General features: G+C 40.5%; 1 protein-coding gene and 1 long non-coding RNA gene across 2 annotated transcripts in view; one reads left to right on the top strand and one right to left on the bottom strand.

Moving 5' to 3' along the window:
• PARM1 (prostate androgen-regulated mucin-like protein 1) overlaps positions 1 to 22,004 on the bottom strand; it is a 97,842-nt gene that overhangs the window by 35,779 nt on the left and 40,059 nt on the right. Inside the window, exon 2 of the mRNA XM_081061740.1 lies at positions 449 to 1,153. Coding sequence (XP_080917866.1) covers positions 449 to 1,153 — 705 coding nt within the window. The remainder of the gene's footprint in view (positions 1 to 448; positions 1,154 to 22,004) is intronic.
• The window catches only part of LOC308503025, a 34,410-nt gene continuing 14,047 nt past the window's right edge, over positions 1,642 to 22,004 (top strand). Inside the window, exons 1-2 of the long non-coding RNA XR_013994122.1 lie at positions 1,642 to 1,780; positions 17,322 to 17,496. This is a non-coding gene — a long non-coding RNA (uncharacterized lncRNA). The remainder of the gene's footprint in view (positions 1,781 to 17,321; positions 17,497 to 22,004) is intronic.

Here is a 22,004-nt window from a genome sequence, read left to right as displayed (position 1 = left end):
CCAAGAACCATATACGATAGAGATGTAAAATTTTACATATCTGTAAAATTTTATTCCCATTTTACAGATGAGGAAGAATAAGGGCACAAAGAGATGAAGTAACTTGCCCAAGGTCAGGAGCCAGAATTGAAACCTAGGAAGCTTGATCAACAGCTCTGCTCTCAATTCCTTTGCTTATAGAGTCTCATTCGTTTACATTCCCTGTGACGTATGTAAAGACAAGTCACAACGTTGGCAACTGGCCACAATTAATGAGGAAATTAATTAATTAATGTGGAAATTACTTAGTGACTAAAAATAAAGTTTGTGCTCTTGTGGAAATTCTTCTGAATTATACTTCAGCTCAGACGTTATGTTCCAAAATCCAAACCTAACCAACCGTGTCCGGTTAACTGAACTGCATTCTCAACATCTCAGTGTAGTCAAGGGGTGTTCTAGACAGACTCACCTGGACTTAGCGCGTGCTCCACTTCCTGCATGATCACCCTGGGGGAGGCGGTGGTGGTCTCCATGTCGACCAGAATACAGGTCACTTTGTCTGGCAAAGTTGTTTGGGGCGTTGTCTCCATGGGTACCAGCTCCGAGGTGGCATGTGACGTGGGGGTGTGGCCAGAGCTGTGCTCCTCCGCTGGGGCCTCTGGTGTAGTTGCAGCTCCTGTGGGCTTGGTGCTGGTGTCAGCGGAGCTGTGGTTGGCGCTGATGGAGGTAGAAGGAACTTCTGGTGGTGAGGTTGGTAGGGGTGAGGGTGATGAGGCTGAAGTCTGAGGGGAGGTGAGTGCAGGAGACTCAGCAGGGGACTGCGACCCTGTAGCTGGCACACTCACCTCGGAAGTGCCTGAGCTGTGTTCCCCGGGTGTGGGTGTTAAGCGGACCCCACCGCTTGTTGATAAGAGGTCTGAGTTTGTGCCTTCCCCAGTCAACGTGGGGCTGGTGGTGTCCTGTTCTCTGGGCTCTAAGGAAACGTTCTTGGGGAGCAGAGATGTCTGCACCGGTGACACTGTGACAGGGAGCACTGAGTTGCTGGGCGTTTCGCTGGTAGGGAAGGCAGGAGAGCTTTGTGGAGAGCTCGTCCAGATGGCCGTTGTCGGTGTAATCTTTTCCGGATGAGATACAGGCAAGAGGGCTACTGTAGGCACGCTCTGTACCCTCAGTCCTGTGGAAGAGCCAGTACAAAAGTGGTTAATGGGTGAAAAGCTGAGAGGTAAGGCTGTCTCCCAGCATTTTCACGGATCTTTCTCGTTTTGCACTGTGCCTACCCAATTGTGAAGGTGACTTTTAAATAGTCTCTTCCCACGAATTGCTCTCCGCTTTCTGTGGCTATCAATAGGAACCAGCCTGAAGGCTCAGTAAGAGCAATTAGTGGGTCAGTCAATGCAAGTCCAGCCAAAACATGGAATGAACTGATCTTGTTGCCTGCTTGCTTAAAACTGTGCCCTTAAAAAGTGTGACTCTCTAGGGGACTGACTTTATGGGAATTTGGACTGCTGAGGGCCCTGCTCCACATGCCTGTGGGGAGGGATGCCCAGAGTGGAGTGTTGGGAGTGGGGAAAGCATGAATTGTGTGAGTGGAGAGCTGGAGAAGCTTATTAATTGGCTGCTCGCTGTCAGAGGAGCTTCCTAATTGGCTGTTCCCTGCCCCAGGGTTGTGAGCTCTGCATTTACACACAGGGATACAAGAGCTATGGGCTTGCTGGTTGGGATGAGTAAAGGTGTGAGTACATTCCCTGCTGAGGAGGAAAGGTGAGAAGTTCCAGAAAAAAAAGCTGAAAGAAGGATTGAGGTTTGTATATATTTTCTGAGGCTGGAATCCAATTCTTCCAAATTCTAGCTTGGGGTCTTTAAGATCATATCATTTTGCAAAATGTTCTTTATATTTTGTAAAATTTAAAATTAGTTTGTTTTCTTCCTCCCTCCTTCCATTTACCCATTCAGTTTCATTCATTCATTCAAATATTTAATAAATGGCCTCTATGTGCTAGCACTCTGCTAGATACTGGGTTCATGATTTCACTTTTTACATAAAATGTCTTTTGATTCCCTCCCCATGCCCATTCCACAACCAGCTTTTCCCCTAGTCATTTCCATCTCAGTGGATGACACCTCACTTTACTCTGTTGCTCAGTTAGAAATGGAGACATCACCTCTGACACCCCACATCAAATCCATCAACAAATCATGATAACTCTGCCTTGAAAATACATCCCAATCCAACCACTTTGCATTACCTCCCCATTATCTCAACATCACCTGAGCCACCAGTTACATGCCTACACAACTGCCATGGTCACTTAATCAGTCTTCTGGCTACCAGGTTTCCTCCCTTTCACTCTGCTTTTCACATAGCAGCCACTATGATCTTTTAAATTGGTAAATCAGATCACGTTTTTTAATTGATCAAAATCCTCCAAAGGTGTTCTGTTGCATTTAGAACAAAATCCCAAAGTAATCCCCTATGTCGTCCCATGTTCTCCTCATTGTTCCAGTTGTTTTCTCTCTACTCAGATGTCGCCTCCTCTTTACAGGACGCTTCCCAGATCATCCTAATCTTTCCCACTCCAGCCCCTTGCTTATTTTTAAAAAGATTTAAATTTTTTAAATTGTTAAAATATGCATAACGTAACATTTACCATTTTAACCATTTTAAATGTACAGTTCAGTGGTATTAAATACATTCACATTATTGTTCAACCATCACATCATCCATTTTCAGAATCTTTTCATCTTCCCAAACTCTGTACCCATTAAACAGCAACTTTCCATTCCTCCCTCTCTCCAGCTCCTGGAAACCACTATTCTACTTTCTGTCTCTATGAATTTGACTACTCTAAGTATTCCATGTAAGTAGAATCATACAGTATTTGTCCTTTAGTTACTGGCTTATTTCACTTAGTATAATGTCTTCAAGTTTCATCCATGTTATAACATGTGTCAGAATTTCCTTCCTTTTTAAGGTTAAATAATATTAGATTATATGTATAGACCACATCTTGTTTATCCATTCATTCATTAATGGACTTTGATGGATTGCTTCCACCTTTCAGCTACAGTGAATTATGCTATTATGAATCTGAATATACAAATATCTGTTTGAGATTCTGCTTTCAGTTCTTTTGGGAATATACCCAGAAGTGAAATTGGTGGATCATATGGTAATTCTATGTTTAATATTATTAGGAACTGCCATACCCTTTGCTTGTTTTTGGTTTTAATAAAATGAAGTAGTTTGTTCCTGAAGTTACATATTATTCATTTAGCTATTTATTATCTGTCTCTTCTACCAGAATATAAGCTCCACAGTGTGCAGGGACCTGGTCTTACTCACTGTTGTTTCCCTGAAGCCTAGGACAGTGTCTAGGTCAAAGTAAGTGCTCAATAAGTACTTGTAGAAAGAAAAAAGGAAGAAAAAGAGGGAGGTAGGAAAAATAAATTAAGAACTTACTACGAAATACTCCAGAATCTCTCTAGTATCTTCTATATACCACTTAGAATGGCAATATCCATCATAGCTGCCTGAGGGATGGCTATTATATGAGGTCAGGTATCCTGCTTAAAAAGTCAACCTCATGCTATGTCATTCTACCATGACACATCCCTATGCCTTCTGTCTTGTTAGGTCTTCAACTGTTAAACCCTCCATACTCTGAGGAGATGTCTTTGGGGGTAGCATTGAGGTAATGGCCAACCATGATCAAGATTCATAAGGAATAGAACGTGGACTAGATGCCAGCACAAGGGAAGAGAGAAGAGACGTATGAGGGGTAGTCAGGCACGCGGGATAAAACTGTTTACTTCTTCATTCTGCCGCACAATAGATTCAGTAGCAGATGAAAAGCTCGGCTCCAGAATCTATCCTGAAAACACAGTGTTCTCATTATTTAACTAAACTTAACATTTGGATTATCATTAAAATAATTGGTTTTATTTTATTTAAAAGGAGTTGGTCAAGACTAAACTACAAGAGAGTTAACCTCTAGTAAACATACTAGTGGACCTCCCAAATTAGGCCACATAGTAGTCCATGAAATTATGGTGGATTTTTGGCAGCTGAGACGTGTCAACAATTTCAGGATAAAGACGAATCAAGAGATCTTTGAAATGTGGACAAAACAACAGTTGGGACAAATATTATTAAAACACGGGATCTTCATATGTGATTTTGGAGTTTACTGGCTCTGCATCCTGGTAGCTCTTAGGGCTCATTTAAGATTCTGAGGACAGAAAAACAAAAATGACAATGTTTACTACTTTTCATAGTTTGCTATCATAGATGGGCAGACAGAGGCAGAAAGAGGTAGCTGAGTCAGTTTTTGGAAGTCTTGGATGAATGAGGAATGAGTCATTCATTCTTTCATTCATGCTTTTATGGAGTAGCTTCTATGCCCATGGCCTTGCCCTCAGACAGTTCACTATCTAGCAAGATGGAATGGATACCTAACTTCCTGTAATATGATACGATAAATGCCTTATGGAAGTAAAGACAAGTTGCAATGGGAGCCCTGAGGAAAGATGAATACATTCTGTATGGGGATCATGGAATGTAAAAATAGAGAAATGTCATTTTCAAATGATATTTAGAAAAACCACAAGGAGAAGATATTTGAGTTGGTTCTGAAAGGATGAGAACACATGAGATACCATTTAAGGTATATGATATTCAGGGTGACACTTGCATTGTCATTTACAGCGGAGCTAAAAGCTGTACCATGGATTCATTATAGTACTAAAAATAACATGCTCCAGGATGATATCTGTTTTCTTATTTAATTCTAATGTACTTTTATAACTCCTGCCCTCCTTTCGTACATTAAAGGGGACTGGAAGTGGTCATTCATTTCCATGGCTATTTACTGAGTACTTATTTAAGGTACTTTACAGTCTAGTTCAGGCGATTTCTACTCCTAACAAAACAACAGTGCATGAAATTGTGTAACAACACTGGTTATCTTCACTTGAACAATTAACATTAAACCTTAATGTTTAGTTAAACATTAAGAACATAAAAGCCTCTGCTTTGCTTTATTTGATGGTATATTCCATATTGCTCTCACTGAATGGGGATGGGGCTTCTTTTAGCATGAAAATACCCACGGCTCAGGCTCCATGACTGTCCTAGAAAATGCTTGCTGTCCTAGTTACCTCAGGCTGCCAGAACAAAATACCATGGACTGGGTGGCTTTAACAACAAAAATTTACTTCTCACAGTTTAGAGGCTGGAAGTTCAAGCAAAGTGTGGGCCAATCAGGTTCTAGTGAGAGGTTCCCTTCCTAGCTTGTAGGTGGCTGTCTATTAGCTGGTCCTCATGTGGCTTCTCCTTGTGTGTGCTTATAGAGGGAGGCAGGGAGGGAAGGAGGGTGTCTCTTCTTATAATGACACTAATTCTATCTTGAAAGCACCACCCTCATGACCTCATCTAACCCTAATTACTTCCCCAACGCCCCATCTCCAAATGCCATCACATTGGAGATTAGTGCATGAACATTCAGAATCACTGAGGAAATATCATTTCTGCCTTCTTATGCGTACACGTAGGACTTGTGTTTCTACAGGAATACCAAACTGAATAAGTCAAAAAGCTAAAGATATATATATATACTTCTTCAGGATTTAAAAAAAAATTTTGTAGAGCTAGAGAGGACCTAACTGATGAGCAAGGACAGCCCCTCATTGGTTAAGTGAGGAAACAGATAGCGAGAGGGGAAGTGATGTGATTGAACTTGTACATTTAAGAGGAAGAATTGAGCATTGTTGTCTGGAAAGAATTGTGTAGGGACAAGCCAGAACTAGAACTCCCACCCCCTGACCTCCCCCCCCCCCCACCACCACACTGTGCCCTGGTCTCCAAGAGGCTGGGAGAACATATTGTAGCAACTATCATTCCAGAGTAATAAGGAGGAGCCCATGTCAGCCTGGGCCACTGAAGAAGTTAAAATAATGCAGTGCCCCATATATTTTCCCACGTAGAGGAAAGCCACTTTTCTTTGAAGCAAAGAATTAGTTCTAATGTTTCCTTGAGAAAATGGCAGAGGAAATAGAATGAAGAAATTTAACACATTAATCTCTAAATTAGAGGTAAATGAGCATTGTTCTAAAACAGAGACATTGTCAGATGTGGTGTTTCCTGCCTGGCAATGAAAGGCCCACATACCTGAAATGGATTGATTCAAGGAAGGAACTCTTTCAGACTTGGCCCAAATGAGAGGTCTAGGGGTATGACAACCAACTAAATCTGAAATTCCTCCCTCCATGTTTACAAATGGCAGTCTTTCCTGAAGTTTGGTCAGCTTTTATGTTGCAAGAATAGCTGACAGATTGTCGCTTATAAGAAAAGCAGATGTGTAGTTGGATAGAAAATTCCTCATTTCCATGTATATTGTCCTTTATAGGGCAGACCAATATCATTCTTTACATCTCTTTGACATATGAAAGAACTGTGTCTAGCTTGACCCCTGGTTCCTTGCCTTGCTAAAGGAGGGATTTGGGGGCTGGGGGTTGGGACAGGTGGGTGAGTTCTCCCAGTGCTGAGAGGAGTTACAGGACACTGTAGGCTAGCAAGGCTGCATTCTGCACGTGTTCTCACCTTCTGGCCAGACCGGGTGTCAGGAATGTGGGTCTGCCACATCAACAGCCGGTGGACAGTGAGTGCCCTGAACTGTCACCTTTTCCTGGGTTTCATGAGCAGCAACCTGAGCCTGTGCCAGAGTCCCAGGCAGTGAGATTACCTGTGTTGCTCATCTGTTCTCCCTGTCCCCACCCCCTACCCCCAACATGTCCTTTCCTGTCCTTGGCTTGTCAAGTACCTGAGAAAACATGTGACAAAGCTTTGGCAAACTCAGTGAAACTCGATCAAAACACAGTCAAGGCCTCTCCTGTGGCTGCCAAGTTAGTGCAAGTATTGCCTGTGGTCTCAGTGGATCACGCCAGGCCTGCCTGGCAGAGGCCCCACGGCTGCTGAAGATCTGTGCGCCAAGTAATTACTAACGGTTACTCCACACAGCCACCCACCCCTGCGAGCTTCTTAAAAGGCCAACTGGACCATATCATTGGCCTGTGAGGGGGGAGGGAAGAAAAGGAAGCCTGCACTAGCTTCTCCCTGTACTAAGGAGAAAACTTCAGATCCTCACTGAGGCCAAGAAGGCTCTTTGTGATCCAACCCCAGCCTTGCTTCCCATCAGGTCCTCAAACACACCAGCCTCTTTATTCCTTCTGCCTAAACAGCTCTCCTTCTGCTCTGCCCCAGTTACTCCTATTTATCCTTCCAGTATTAGTTTCAGGGCCTTTGCTGATTCTCCTGCTAAATCCATCCTCCCTGTCTCCACCCCCATATGTGCTCAATTTCTTGTATCTTAACTCCATAGCACTGAAATTGGCATGTAACTATGTAACTGTTTATGGGAAGCTTTTTAAAATGTATGCCTCCCCCTTTAGACTCTAAGATTGGTGTGGAACTGGGACTATAGTGGATTTCTTTACCACATATCCCCATTGCCAGTAGGAATTCAAATACACACACACACACACACACACACACACACACACACACACACACGGAGGGTGCCAAAAAATGTACACATATTTTAAGAAAGGAAAAAACTATTAATTGTAATACTCAATATATACTGATAACAAAAGATGAATACAAGTCATGTTTGACTTCTGCAATTACAAGAGGTGCTCAAGTGGATACCATCAGCATCCAAACATTTCTGATTATGGCGAACTACTGCTTGAGCAACGTTGACCGAAGTCCACTTGTATACATGTTTCTCGGCACCTCAGGTATATATAAAATGAGTGAATGAGCTAAGTGCTCTACGCAGGGCACTATGCTAAGCACTTTATATGCATCATCTCATTTAATCATAATCACCATTGTTATCTTGATTTCACAGATGATGAAACAGGTTCAGAAAAGTTAAGTAACTTCCCCAAGGTCACTCAGCTACTACATGGCAGAGCTGAAGCTTGAACCTGAAACTTCTTCCAGGCTAACCTTTTAACCACTTTACTGTATTGTACTAGGAAATGCAATGGTGATTTTGAAGTCTGGGCCATATGCTTGTAAGGCAATCAATCACCAGTTTTTCTCTATCTTCCTTAATGAATTCTCTAGTGTGGGGCACCAGAATGATCTTTTAAAAAGTTATCTGACCATATGAACCATCTCCTTCCTTTTAAGCCTAACAGGCTTCCTAAGGTCCTATGGTTAAATCTTGAGCTCCGTGGCATAACACATAATACCTTTTATGATTTCCTGATCCCATACCTCACGAGCCCCTAGATCTTAGCAGTCTGAGTCACTGTGCGTCCATGAAACATTCTGACTGTCTGCCTCCCTGCCTTTGCACCTGCTGTTCTGCCCACCCTGACTCCCTTCTCACCACCCCAGTGATAAGGACTCAAGAAGCTTACCTCCGCTACGAGTATTCTCCAACTTGACAGAGCCCTTCTCTTCTGTGTGGCCACAGCACTTCATACAAACTTCAGTTATAGCACACATTGTACTGAGCCATAATTTCTCTCCATGCTTGTTTCCCATCAGGCTGGGAGCCCTAATAATAGGGACTATGGCTTATTTGTGTGTGTGTGTGTGTGTGTGTGTGTGTGTGTGTCTTAATGCCTGGGATAGTGAAGGTGCTCAATAAATACTCATCGATTAAAAACAAGGATTTTCTACCCTTTGCAAAAGAGAAATGTTCTCCGGCTTATATGCTGGGCCATGATAGCAGAAATGCACCCCTCCTTTGCTTTGTCTGTAAGTTCTGTAAAACCCACCAGCTAATGTGAAATTTTTATTTGCTATTTTTGCTTGCTTGTTTCTACTTGGGAGATCACAAAGATTTCCTTTCTCTCTACGTGACACAGACCACAGTCACCAGCTCTTGAAATGCTGACTGTCAATCAGGCTGCCTTCCCTTCCTGCATTGAATGGACTAAACTTCAGCAAGCATTCAAGAGAGAGAAAGACAGAGTAAAAAAATAATCTGAAAATGATATATATTTGTTAATATCAAAGCTAGTTCTTAGTGTCCTTTAGGTTGCATGAACCCACTGTTTGAAACACTTACACTTATAGAAATTCCCCATGTTGTCTTTGGTTGGTGCTGTGAAGGGTACCAAACACTCCAGAAGTTCATCTAACATCTGCAAAACCATTACTAATCAGAGTCTGGTCCAACCATATGGTATTTGAAAGCTATCATATGTCTAGAGAGAATGTGTATGCCCCAAAGCCATCAAACTGTGTTCAAGAAGAAATTTGTTTGAAGTAGAAAAGCCATATTCTCCTGAGTATTTTGTTTATGGAAATGAGATACAATTCTAGTCCAAAAAAGAGGAAAAGCACTCTGTGTTCCAGCTGCCGAATCAGAACCTGCAGCCCTAGTGTATGGCTCAATTTCTCCATCCATAAAATCAGGACAAATGGTATCACCAGACTCCCCGTGGGTGCTGTGAATGTGAATGAGAGAATAACATTTGTGGAGAATCTTGTACTTCCTGGGGAAAAAATCTACCATTTTCTTTCTTTTCCCTGGAAGCAACATCTGTCTTTGTCAGTCAAATGCCCCCTAAAACTCACTATCCTTACATTGGTTGGGACTGTGGTGGGCAGCTTCGGGGGTGGGGGTTGGGGATATTGAGCAAGGATGACAACAGACCTGAAATTCTGAAGATGCCATATGGGGATTTCTTATGGGGGGCAGTGGAAAGGGAGACCATGTAGGAAGGGCACATACCTTCTCTTCAGTTGCGTTGTGGTTGAAGGTGGATACGGGCAAGTGCAGTAGATAGTAAGATGGGCAAAGAAGACCTAATGCCTCCTTCAAGTAGCAGGGGATTTTCTGAACTTGAACAAGGTCAGGTTCCACAGGCCCAGTTCCAACATTTGTGGGGCCCAGAGCAAGACTACACTCACAGGCCCACAAAGAATGTCTAAAAAGGGAACTATGATAAATTAAGAAGTATGCGTGGCCTGTGCTCTATCTGGGGCCCTGCAGCCCACTCCTAGGGGATCCCTCCAGTGATCTCAATATTAGCAGAACAGGGATCTGCTGGGGCAGTGAGGCCAAAGCTGGTCCTTGGGCCACCCGAACCCAGATTAGAGACTGACCTGGACACATTTCTCTGGCAGCTTTGGTGGGCAGGCTGTCCTTCCCCAGGCCTCACGTTGCTAGTAGGATTTTCAGGCATTCCAAAGCAGGTAGTGGAGGGAGTGCACCTTGGCTTGTGGTGGTCAACTTTAAGCAAAGGTAGCCACTCTGGTGACTCAGAGCCCAGACAGATTCTTTCCTCGCTACACTTAATCATGGGCTTGTTGACCATAGCCTCTGTCCTGGGGGCTCAATTCAGCTACAGTGGGCCCTCTGGTTTGTTCAATCAAAAGTTACTGACATTTCAAACAATTTTTTTCATGGGATTAAAAACAAAAAAGTCTGTGCTTGGGTGTTTGTAAAATGCAATGGTCTCTTGCCTGGTCAAGATGGAGGGAAGCTGCAGACCCTTCCTTCCATTTCACCTCCTCCTAGAGGCCCAAATCACAATCAAGTCATTTCTCATACCTTACAGCCCCTGGAAACAATTAGAACTTAAGAAAGCTCAGGATATTGGTCTGCTTTGATTCGGAACCTCTTCCTTCAAGGGATCTTTTTATAGACTTAGAATTGCCCAAATGGCAGAGGAAGCCCTGGAACAGTTGCACCACTGCCTCTCAGTCTCAGGACACCTGCCCACTTCTTCTCCCGCTTCGTCTCCAGCTCAGCTGAGTGCCCCTTCCATGATTCCTTTTTATGCAAAGAGCTATGGATCTTTAGGCAGTCAGTCCCATGGCAATCTGCCTTTGGAAGGACAGCTCTCGGGGCATCCCAGGCTGATGCGTCCTGGCATTCTTATTGGAGAATTAGTAGGCAATTTGACTAATCACAGGATAATACCCATGAAATGCAATCCGATAAATGAAGCTGCTGGCTTCATAGCATCTTAGCTACCCCTTTCCAAATGCTTATTATGAGCCAAATTCTGCGTACTTCACAAGTAGTAAGTCACTAAATCTCCACACTCAACCTGAGGTAAGTATTATTGTGGTCCACATTTTAAATGTGAGCAAACTGAGGCAGAAAGAGGTGAATTTACCAAGAAAGTAATATAGCTTGGATTCAATCTCTAGAAGGCACTCTACCTCAATGACTTGACTTCTTATTAACCATCTTGCTATATGTAGCTCTATAGCTGAGATTGATGGGATATAGGCTAAGGGACTTCTGAAAAAATTGTGCTTCCTTATAAAAGGAATATATAAGAAAGGGAAATTCTCTTGGTGCCTCCTGTTCCCCCCTCCTTCCTGTCTTTAATGTAGTTGTGATGTCTGGCACAGTGGCAGCCATCTTGTGAAGCCAAGGATGAAAGTCAATCCACTAAAGATGACAAAAATGAAAAAGAGAAAGAGCTTTCTCCTCGATGATACTGTTGATCTTGAGAAGCTAAGCCTGGGATGTCTGTCTCCAGACTTCCTGTTAAATAAACAGCAAATGCCTTTGGGGATTAAGACACTGTTGGTCAGGTTTTCCTTTTCTTGCAGTATAGATGATAGATCATGTAAAAAGTTTATCACAATGCCTGGCACAAAGTAAGAGCTCAGTAGATATTAGGTTATTATGTTGACCTCTGTCTAACTGGAACTTAGTCCTAAATGCCTTCACCTCCTTTAATTTGCTAATAATTTTCAAAAGGTACTTTTTAGGCAACATCAGAGGAAGACTAGGGCATCTGCTGTGAGCCTCATGGATGGAGTGCTCCCAATACCCTTAAACAAAGCAATAAGCAGCTGGACCTGTCAGTGTTCCCAGAGCTATTCTCTAGGCGGATGCCTACACAAGTTGAGCTGCCTCACACACCCACAGAATGCATCAGAAAGGAAAAAGGCCAACAAACAAACAAACAAAAACCAGCTCAATGTGATTTGTATTTTTCTACCTTATTTAAAAAAAAGTTCCAAAATTTCTGAGGCAGTTTCCACCGTGAGTCTTGATAGGACATGCATGTGGCTGAGTGGTTTCAGTTGGCTGAGGAGGAAGAGGAAACAGCCCCCCGCAATGATCAGGGACAGTACCTTGTCATTATTAGACAAGTTGGCCCGCCTTTATCTGTGCTAGGAGGTATAAGCAAGAACATACTCACTAGAATGGCATCCTACTATTGTTTTTAAATTTTAAGCATCACACAGCAGTTTACATTTGAAAACTTCTGTTAGACTCTGTTTGTTTAGGTCCAATTCAATCAACATGTATGGAGTGCCTGCTACGGCCAAGGTACCCAGGTAATCTAAGTGATACAAAGGAAGGTGTACTAGAAGAGAGAGAGTTGTTTTATATTTCATATAGCCTTTCCATGGACAGCAGCAACATTGGCTTTATTTTTCTCTCATGTATGTTGATGCTTAATGCCTTCTGCACCTGTCTTTTGGAATAATGACCTCTGATATTGGCACAGTCATGTTTCCTCCTTTACCAGCTTTTCTCCACACATATCGTCGTCTGTTTGTTAAGTGTGCTGAAAGGCTGGTGCTATGGTCTGAATGCCTGTGCTCCCCGACCCCCAAGTCATATGTTCAAATCACAACCCTCAATGTGCTGGTATTTGGAGATGGACCCTTTGGCAGGTGATTAGGTCATGAGAGTGGAGCCCTGTGAAAGGGACTAGGGCCTTTATAAAAGAGATCCCATGGAGCTCCCTAGCCCTTCCTCCACATGAGGTCACACAGAGAAGGTGCTGGCTCTGAATCAAGAAGAGGGCTTTCAACACAACACAGCCATGCCTTGATGTTGGATTTGCCAGCCTCCTGAACTGTGAGAATTAAATTTCTGTTGTTTATTAGCTACCAGTCTGTGGAATTTTGTTCCAGCATTGCTAACTAAGACAGAAAGGGATAAACAAGGAGGTGTAGGGAATTGATAGGCTATTAAGTAACACACTAAAGTAAGGTATTAATTAATTATGATTTTTGCCATTTAGCGCTCTCTGCCTTTTAAACTGTCTCCCAAACTACAGGTTTAAAAAACTTACAGGGTCAGAATACAGTTCCTAGAATCTGAAGATCTCTGTCTTTTGTACGTTTCTAAATGAGAACTGAGTTTTGTTACTCACTTGAGTGTGCAGGTCTGGAAGTGCTGAGGCAGAATTTGAAACCCTAACGTCTCTATCTGGCTTTGTGGGAGTTGAGGCCATAGTTTCTCAGACAAGCTTCTTCTCTTCTTTGAGACTCAGTTTCCATAAATACAAACCTTTCCCTATAAGGGACCCTCAATACTGTGCTTGGCCTCTCTGCTGGGGCGGGGGGGGGCACTTTCAGAATTAGGACCTTGTGTTTTATTTTCTCATGATATGTGGTCCAAGTCCTAATATGTTGTCAAAGACAGGCTGACCACCCTAGGGAAGCAGGGAACCATGTATCCCTTTTTCCCCGAATAAAGAAAAGGGGCTGAGAGAGTGGGAGCTCAGGCTTTAGGAGGTTCCAGTTAGTGTGCAAACTTGTAGCTCACACGACGGTCTGAAGGGCATAAGCTAAGGGGAGACAAACTTTATTTCCAGTTCATGTGTTATTAGGGTAAATGATTAATTTTATAGGAATGAATCCCCTCTGCAGAAGTGTTCCTCATAATGAACTAAATCAGTTGAAATCAACATGAGGAACCATGCTTTATGTAAAAGATGTTGTGGGTAATGAATTTTAATCAAATACATGATGAGGGCAACTGGCTGTTTGAAGAAATTCCATGGTGAATCCTCATTTAATGTGACTAATTACCTCGTAAATTGTCACCTATGTAAGAAGCCTTCTGATTTTTAATTTGCCTAAATCCGAACTCTCTTAGACTCTTGTTCCCTAACATATTCACTACTTCAGAGAGAAGCTGCTTGCACTCCTTACTCACGGAGTTTGCATCTCTGCTTAAAATAACCTAAGTCACCACTTGGTCTTCAAGGTTTCATTTGTTAACCAACCTCCAACTGCAGCTACTCTCAGTATTTCTTAAATGCCTGTGACATGGCCACCTCTGCTAAGGAAAGTGTCAGCAGTACCAACTGGGAGGCACCACTGGCACTGTTACTGGAGACCAGCATGTTCTGATGAAAATCTTTGGGACCCATTAAAATGCTGCTCCACAGCCACTCCTGGCAGATGCTATTTAAACACATCGGTCTGGAAGGACAGACTCTGGCAATGTCAGCTCGCGTGGGTGAATTATGGAAACTGTATAAAAATTGGCTCTGCTGGTAGCTCAACTTGAAGAATAATTTTGCTTTTAGTATGCTTATTCAGAATAACTTTGGAAAAAGTGTTGCTACTTAGAAAGAAATTATTCAAAAAGTAACTCTGCCTATTCTATACCTTATGAATCACTTCTTTAATGTAGCCCATGCTCTCTCTGTCAGTGTTAGGATTGTATAGTGACACATGTTTAAATGCATACATGCTTAGTTTGAGACAAAGGCAGCCCTGCCTCATGAGGTTATTTTAAAAGTGATTCCCGGGTTTAAATATCCAGTCCTGCATCCTCTCCAGTGCTCTAGCCCTCTGTTTCCAAAAGCCTTCTGGGCTTTGCACTCAAAGTCAATACTCTATCTAACAACTGCTTTATCTTTCCCCCTGAAGCCAGTTCCTGCAGGCTTCCTTTATTTCTATCATCACCCTTCCCCTTATCCAAGTTCTTTTTATTTATTTATTTTTTTAAAGTGATGCAAAAGAATGAAACTAGGCCACTATCTTACACCATACACAAAAATTAACTCAAAATGGTTTAAAAATTTGGATATAAGATCTGAAACCACAGAATTGCTGGAAGAAAACAGGCGATAAGCGCCTTGACATCAGTCTTAGCAATGTTTTTGTGGATCTGACTTCACATATAAGGGAAACCATCATTAAAATGAAAAGACAACCTACTGAATGGGAGAAGATATTTGCAAATCATACATCCAATACAGGGCTAATATCCAAAATATAGAAAGAATTCATACAACTCAACTACAACAAAAACAATTCAATTAAAAAATGGGCAGAGGATCTGAATAGACATTTTTCCCCAGAAGACATAGAGATGGCCAATAGACACATGAAAAGATGTTCAACATTCATCAATTATAGGGGTGATGCGAATCAAAATGCAATGAGAGGTCACCTCACACCTGTTAAATGGCTGTTATCAAAATGACAAGAAATAATAAGTGTTGGCGAGGATGTGGAAAACAAGTAACCTCATACACTGTTGGTGGGATTATAAATTGGTGCAGCCATTAGGGAAAACAGTATGGAGATTCCTCAAAAAAAATTAAGAATAAAACTAACATATAATCCAACTATCCCACTGCTGGGTATTTATCCAAAGAATATAACACTAATTGGAAAAGATATGCGCCTCTGTGTTCACTGCAGCATCATTTACAATCCCCCAAATATGTTAACAACCGAAGTGTCCATCAATGGATGAATAGGTAAAGCAGATGTAGTATACACTACGTGTATATAATGGAACACTACTCAGCCATAAAAGAGAATGAAATGTTGCCATTTGCAACAACATGGATGGGCCTGGAGGGCATTATGCTAAATGAAGTAAGTCAGAAAGAAAAAGACAAGTACCATATGATTTAATTCATATGTGGAATCTAAAAAAGCGAGCAGACCAAAACTCCAAAACAAACAGATCATAGGTAGAGAGAACAGATCAGTGGTTACGAGAAGGGAAAGGGGTTGGGCGTAGGCAAAAGGTAGGGAGGATGTCAACTGTATGGTGATAGATAGTAACTAAATTTTGGGGGGTGATCACTTTGTAGTATATACAGATGTTGAATTATAATGTTGTACAACTGAAACTTACACAATAAAAATAAATTGTGTATATTTAAGGTAAACATGATGATTCGATATACATATGTATTATATATATACACATAGTGAAATAATTACTACTGTCAAGCTAATTAACATACCATGTCCTCCCACGTTTACCATTGTTTTTGTGATGAGAGTTCTTGAAATCTACTCTCTTAGCAAACTTTCAGCATACAACATAGTATTATTAACTATATACACCATGCTGTACATTAGATCTCAAGAACTTATACATCCTAGATAAGTGCAATTTGTATCTGTTAACCAACACGTGCCCATTTCTCCCACCTTCCCACCCCTGGGAATGACCATTCTACTCTCTGCTTCTATATATGCTACTTTTTTAGATTGCACATGTAAGTGAGATCATATAGTGTTTTTATTTTTTCTTTCTGTATCTGGCTTATTTCCCTTAGCACAATGTCCTCAAGTTCATCCATGTTGCTGCAAATGGCAGGATTTCTTTCTTTTTTTAAGGCTTAATAATATTCATATACATATATATCATAATTTCTTTATTCATTCATCCAAAGTTACACAGCTCACAAGAAGCAAAACTGGGGTTTAGGCCCAGATATGTTTATTCCAGTAATCCTTCAGGTCTTTTTAAAAGAGGATCTTATTCCTGTAGATATGGAGGCTAGCAAAGGAAGAATTTTGTTTGCATTATGGTGAAATATTAAGCTACACATGAATACACACACACACACACACACACACACACACACACACACACACACCCTTCTAAATGATCCATCAAAAACGCAGAATTTTTACTTGTCCAGTCAAACACAGAAATTCCTCACAGAGCTAGCTAGAAGAAAATGGGTAGGTCATTGTTCAGGCTATAGAACAGATACCCACATGTCCTTTGGCAGGAGCTACCTGACAACCAGACTGCTGACACACCTCTCTAGTTCAGAGTCTGCTTTTAGCATGACAGATTCACATCTCACCCTAAAAGCATTTAACTGTTAGTCAGGTCTCTGTGGACTGAAGCAGAATCACTTTGGCTTGGTATGGCTATGGGACTGTAATTGCATTCACAAGTCTTCATCCACCTTTTACTGAGTCCTTATCAGATAATGATATATAGAAAAGCCAAAATTGTTCTTTGCAAGATCAGAAATAGCATTTCTATTTGCTGTGTAATTGAATCAAGATCATTTCAGCTCTGGCTTCTTTCTCTGAAATCCACCCTTTCATTCAGGACCTAACCAAGTAACAGCAGAATAAAAAAGATACAAGAAAACTTTCATACACGTCTAGTGGGAATGAAAATTGGTGCAGTGACCATGGAAAACAGTATGGAGGTTCCTCAAAAAATGAAGAATAGAATTACCATATGACCCAGAAATCCCTCTTCTGGGTATCTACCTGAAGTTTTTGAAAACATTTGTTCATAAAGATCTATGCACTCCTCTGTCTACTGCAGCATTACTCATGGTGGCCAAAACATGGAAACAACTGAAATGTCCTTTGATAGATAATTGGATAAAGAAGATATGATATATATACATACATATATATACAATGGAAAACTACTCAGCCACAAGAAAAGATGAAATACTGCCATTTGTGACAACATGGATGGATCGTGAGGATATCATGTAAGTGAAATGAGTTAGATGGAAAAAGTCAAGAGCCATATGATTTGAAAAACACATATGTGGAATATAAAACTGAAAGCAACAAGTGAACAAGAAAAACAAACAAAAACAGACACAAACAATAATGCTATGGAGGTTACCAGAGGGAAGAGGTAGAAAAGAATACAAGGGTCCAACATATTGTGACGGAAGCTGATTTGACTTTGGGTGGTAAACACATAAGGCAATATATGGATGACGTATTATAGAATTTTATACTTGAAACCTATATAATTTTATGAACCAATATCACCCCAATAAATTTAATAAAATAGAAAACTTTCTGAACCATACAGACAAAATTAATTCTCTCTTCTATGTATGATCATATTTGCAATGATACTTAATAATTTTGGCAATAGTTATTGATTATTTTTGGTAATAACTTAATTACCTGGTAATGATTTTGATTTCTGTTTCACTGTCTTAAATAAAACCACAATCAATGTAGGCAAACACTACCAAGAAAAAAGGAGGAAAGCAAAATTCTCTTTGAAAACCAATACTAGACTCTTCGGGAATTACCAAGTTAAATCTCCAGACTCACAAATGATCCATGATTCCATCATTCCAGCTGCACACAGGGCATCTCTTCTTGGAAGACATTTTAACACCATATTCATTAGGGCCTAATCTGAACTGAACAATTTCTAAACAATTCTCCTAAATGCTCCCTTAATGTTGTCAATGGCACTAGCTAGGTTTAATGTGTGAGAAGAAAGTTTGATTTCTTTCTCATTTTTGTTTTTTATATCCTGTCAAATTCAATCCTTGTTTATCCTTTGATTAAAAAAAAATTATTCAGAGCCCACTATATACTAGGTGCCATGCTAAGTGTTGGGTATAAAATAATGACCAAGGTAATTACCCTCACAGAGCTTAATATTGAGTAAGCCAATGATTAAAGCATGACATTAGAATGCTGTATAATTAGAGATGGTACAGGGTACAGTTCAAGCACATTGGAGGAGCCTAAGGCACATGTGGGTTAGGGTGTTCCACTGAACTTTCTGAGAAAAGTCACCTCTCAGATTAGATGGGGGCATAAGTAGAAGTTAGTCAGTGAAGAACAGGGAAGGTGGAAAGAAGGGGGAATAGCATTTTAAGCTGAAAGAACATCATGTACAAAATCCCAGAAACGAGAGAGCATGAAGTCTCATGTCTGGAACTTAGAATGCAAAATGATCCAGATCATATAGGGCCTTATGAGAGCTGTATGAGCTTTGGACTTTATCTCAATGATTTTGAACAGAGGGGCGATGTGAGCAGCCTTAGGCTTTTGGAAGATGACTCTGGTGAGGGCAGAGACTTGATTGGAGGCTGGCAAGTCTTCAGCCAGGGAAAGCTGCTCGAGGCCGTTTCAGAGAAGAGAAGCCTCTGCCCTGGAATAAGACAGTGGCCATGGAGTTGGAGAGAAGTGCACTCAGGACACCTCTGGAAGAGGGCTCCTTTAATGTCACTCTCAGTACTTACCATGGGGCCTGAACAGTGAATACTCATTAGCTCTCTGTGACCACGGATAATTTAATCTCTTAGTGCCTCAGTTTTCTCAAATGTAAAATAGGGATAATAAGAGTATATATCCATAGTAAACACACAGTAAATGCATAGCTAATACTAGTACATATAAGCAGTTTGAACAGTGTCAGGCACATAAGAAGCTCTCAATAGATATTATTATTATTAAATGTGTTTGGTATCATATTGGCAGTTCCTTTATTTACAATCTCATCAGTCTACCCCATGATGGCATTTCAAATGGCCTTCCCACCGTATTGTTTCCTCGCTTAATTCTACTCTGCACCTGATTTCTAGATTAATCTTCAGGACACGTGACTCAACTTTTCCTGCTCTCACAAGCCTCCCAATTAAGTCCAAAATTCTTGATCTAACAATTAAAACCCTTCCTTAACCTGGTCTTATTTATTCCTCTCTAAGCTTATTTCCCATTATAGTTATACCCTAGGGAATGCCCTTTTGGTTTACAGGAATTTAAATTTGCAAGGAGTTTCATATAATATCTGCTTTGGCTTCTGATGTTGCATTTATTCACATTTATGAGAACTGTTTGGATGGTCTGTACCTCTCAAGTAGCTGAGTGCCAGGAAGAGCTCCTATGAGGTCATCTTCCCAGTGGTGAAGTATTCCCAGTATTTTTGGTTTGTAAGTCTGCAGTAGTGACAATTTTATGCACCATTTGCTCTGCTTTTATTGATTTATTTTGTCTTTTGTGGGATAAAAAAGGAAAGGACAGTAAAGGTTTAAATACGTGTTATGCAATAGCTGTAAATGAGCTAAACAAAGGCATTCAGCTTTATTACAGAGTAATTAATGAAGGGAAATTGCCTTAGTCCATGTAATGATAACTGATGTCATTTACTAAAATGAGTGTCCATTGGAAGAGGATTTGGTGGTGTTTTAGTATGTGGTTTAATTTCAGGGCTCGGGAAGCAACATCTCTTGAAATTAATAGTAATTATGTTTTAGATTTATATGAATTTGCCTTATGGAGGTTTTTAGGAAGAAATTACCCTTGAAAGATTGAGGAAGACTGTTTTCTTCCAAAGGCATACTCTGCTCCATGCTGGGCATCACCTTATTCTTCTCTTCACACCATACTAATTCCTGCTTCTTGGTCTTGCTGGTACTCTGCCCTCTCTGCCTTAGTTCCCTCCCCATTTTTCTTCTACCATTTTACCAATGACTCCATTACTAGGTCCTCTGTCATCTGTGAAGTCTTTTATAATAATTACAACCCATATTGATATTTCCCATCTTTAAACTCCTATTGCCTATTCCTTATTCTTTTATTTATATCTTTTTGACTACGTAAATAAGGTATAATTAATTTACAATAAACAGTGCATATTTAAAGTATATAAAACTGATGTGATTTGACCTATGTGTACTCATATAGAAACCATCACCACAATCAAGAGAATGAACATATCCATCAGAAGTTTCCTTGTGCCCCTTTGTAATCCCATTATTTTTTATATTCGGCCCTATTCTCAGACAGCCACTGATCCGCTTTCTGTCACCAAAAATAAAACCAAAAAAATCATACATTTCACTTCTTCATTTGTTATAAATATTTTTGCGTTAACACTCAATTATATTATAAAATATGTAAAAAATTAAGGGACAAAGTGTTTTATATTTATCCCCATGTATATTTCATTTCTCATCCCCTGGTGTATCCGTTATATGTTCTGTACAATAAATTGCGCCCAAACTGAAAGAGCTTAAAAAAACATGTATTATTTCACAATTTCTGTGGATGTGTAATTAGGGTGCAGTCTAGCTGCAGATCTCCACAAAGCTGCAAGAAGCGTGTCCAAAGTTTCAGTCAATTCAAGGCTCAACGGGGAAAGGATCTGCTAAGTTCATTCATATGATGGTTGGCAGGATTCAGATCCTGGTGAGATTTTTGCCCTGAATACTTCAATTTTGTCATGACTATTAGCTAGAAGCCACCCTCAGCTCTTTGCCACATGGACTTCTCTATAGAAGAGAGCACAGTGTGGTAGATTGCTTCATCTGAATAAGCAAGACAGAAGAAATAAAGAGAATGTGAGCAAGATGGTAGTCAGCACCTTTCATAACTTAATCCTGGAAGTGACTTCCCAGCACTTTTGCTGTATCCCATGCATTCGAAGCTGTATCTAGGTCCATCTCACACAAAGGAAAGTGGATTACACCAGGAAGTGGAAATCATTAGGAGCCATTTTAGAAGATTACTACTTCGTACTATGTTTTTTTTGGGGGGTACATATATCATAAAGCACATAACACACATCTTTTTTTATTTTTAAAGACAATTCCTGGAGCTCTTTATTTCTTTGTTTAGATCCTGATTTCCATCTGGCATCATCTTCCTTCTACCTAAAGAATTCCCTTTAACATTTCTTACATTGCTTCTCTGCTAACAGCACATTCTTTCAGATTTTGTGTGTCTGAAGAAATCTTTACTTTGCCTTTGCTTTTTAAAGTTATTTTTGCTGGGTACAGAAGTCTAGATTGACAGTACTTCAGACTGTCAGTCTAGAATTTCAGTGCTTTAATGCTGTTACTTCACTTTCTTCTGTCTTGCATTGTTTCCAATGAGAAGTGTGCTGTAATTTTTATCTTTGTCCTTTATTAGTTGTGTCTTTTTTTTTTTTCCTGGCTGCTTTGAAGACTTTCTCTTATTCATTGGTCTTAAACAATTTGATTTGATGTAGTTTTCTTCATGTTTCTTTTGTTTGGGGTTTTTTTGAACTTCTTGGATTTCTAAGTTTATAGTTTTCAGCAAATTGGGAAAATTTTAGTCATTAGATCTTCAAATATTTTTTCAGAAGCCCCATTTCCTTTAAGGACATGCATATTAGGCTACTTAGAGTTGTCCCACACAACTCATTGCTGATTTGTTCATTTATTTTTTTTAAGTCTTTTTGCTCATTGTCTCATTTTAGAAATTTTCTGTTGCG

Source organism: Rhinolophus hipposideros (assembly GCF_964194185.1).
Source record: "Rhinolophus hipposideros genome assembly, chromosome: 1".
NCBI lineage: Eukaryota > Metazoa > Chordata > Mammalia > Chiroptera > Rhinolophidae > Rhinolophus > Rhinolophus hipposideros.
Note: the sequence above shows the minus strand (reverse complement) of the source record. Positions and strands in the feature narration are given on the sequence as shown.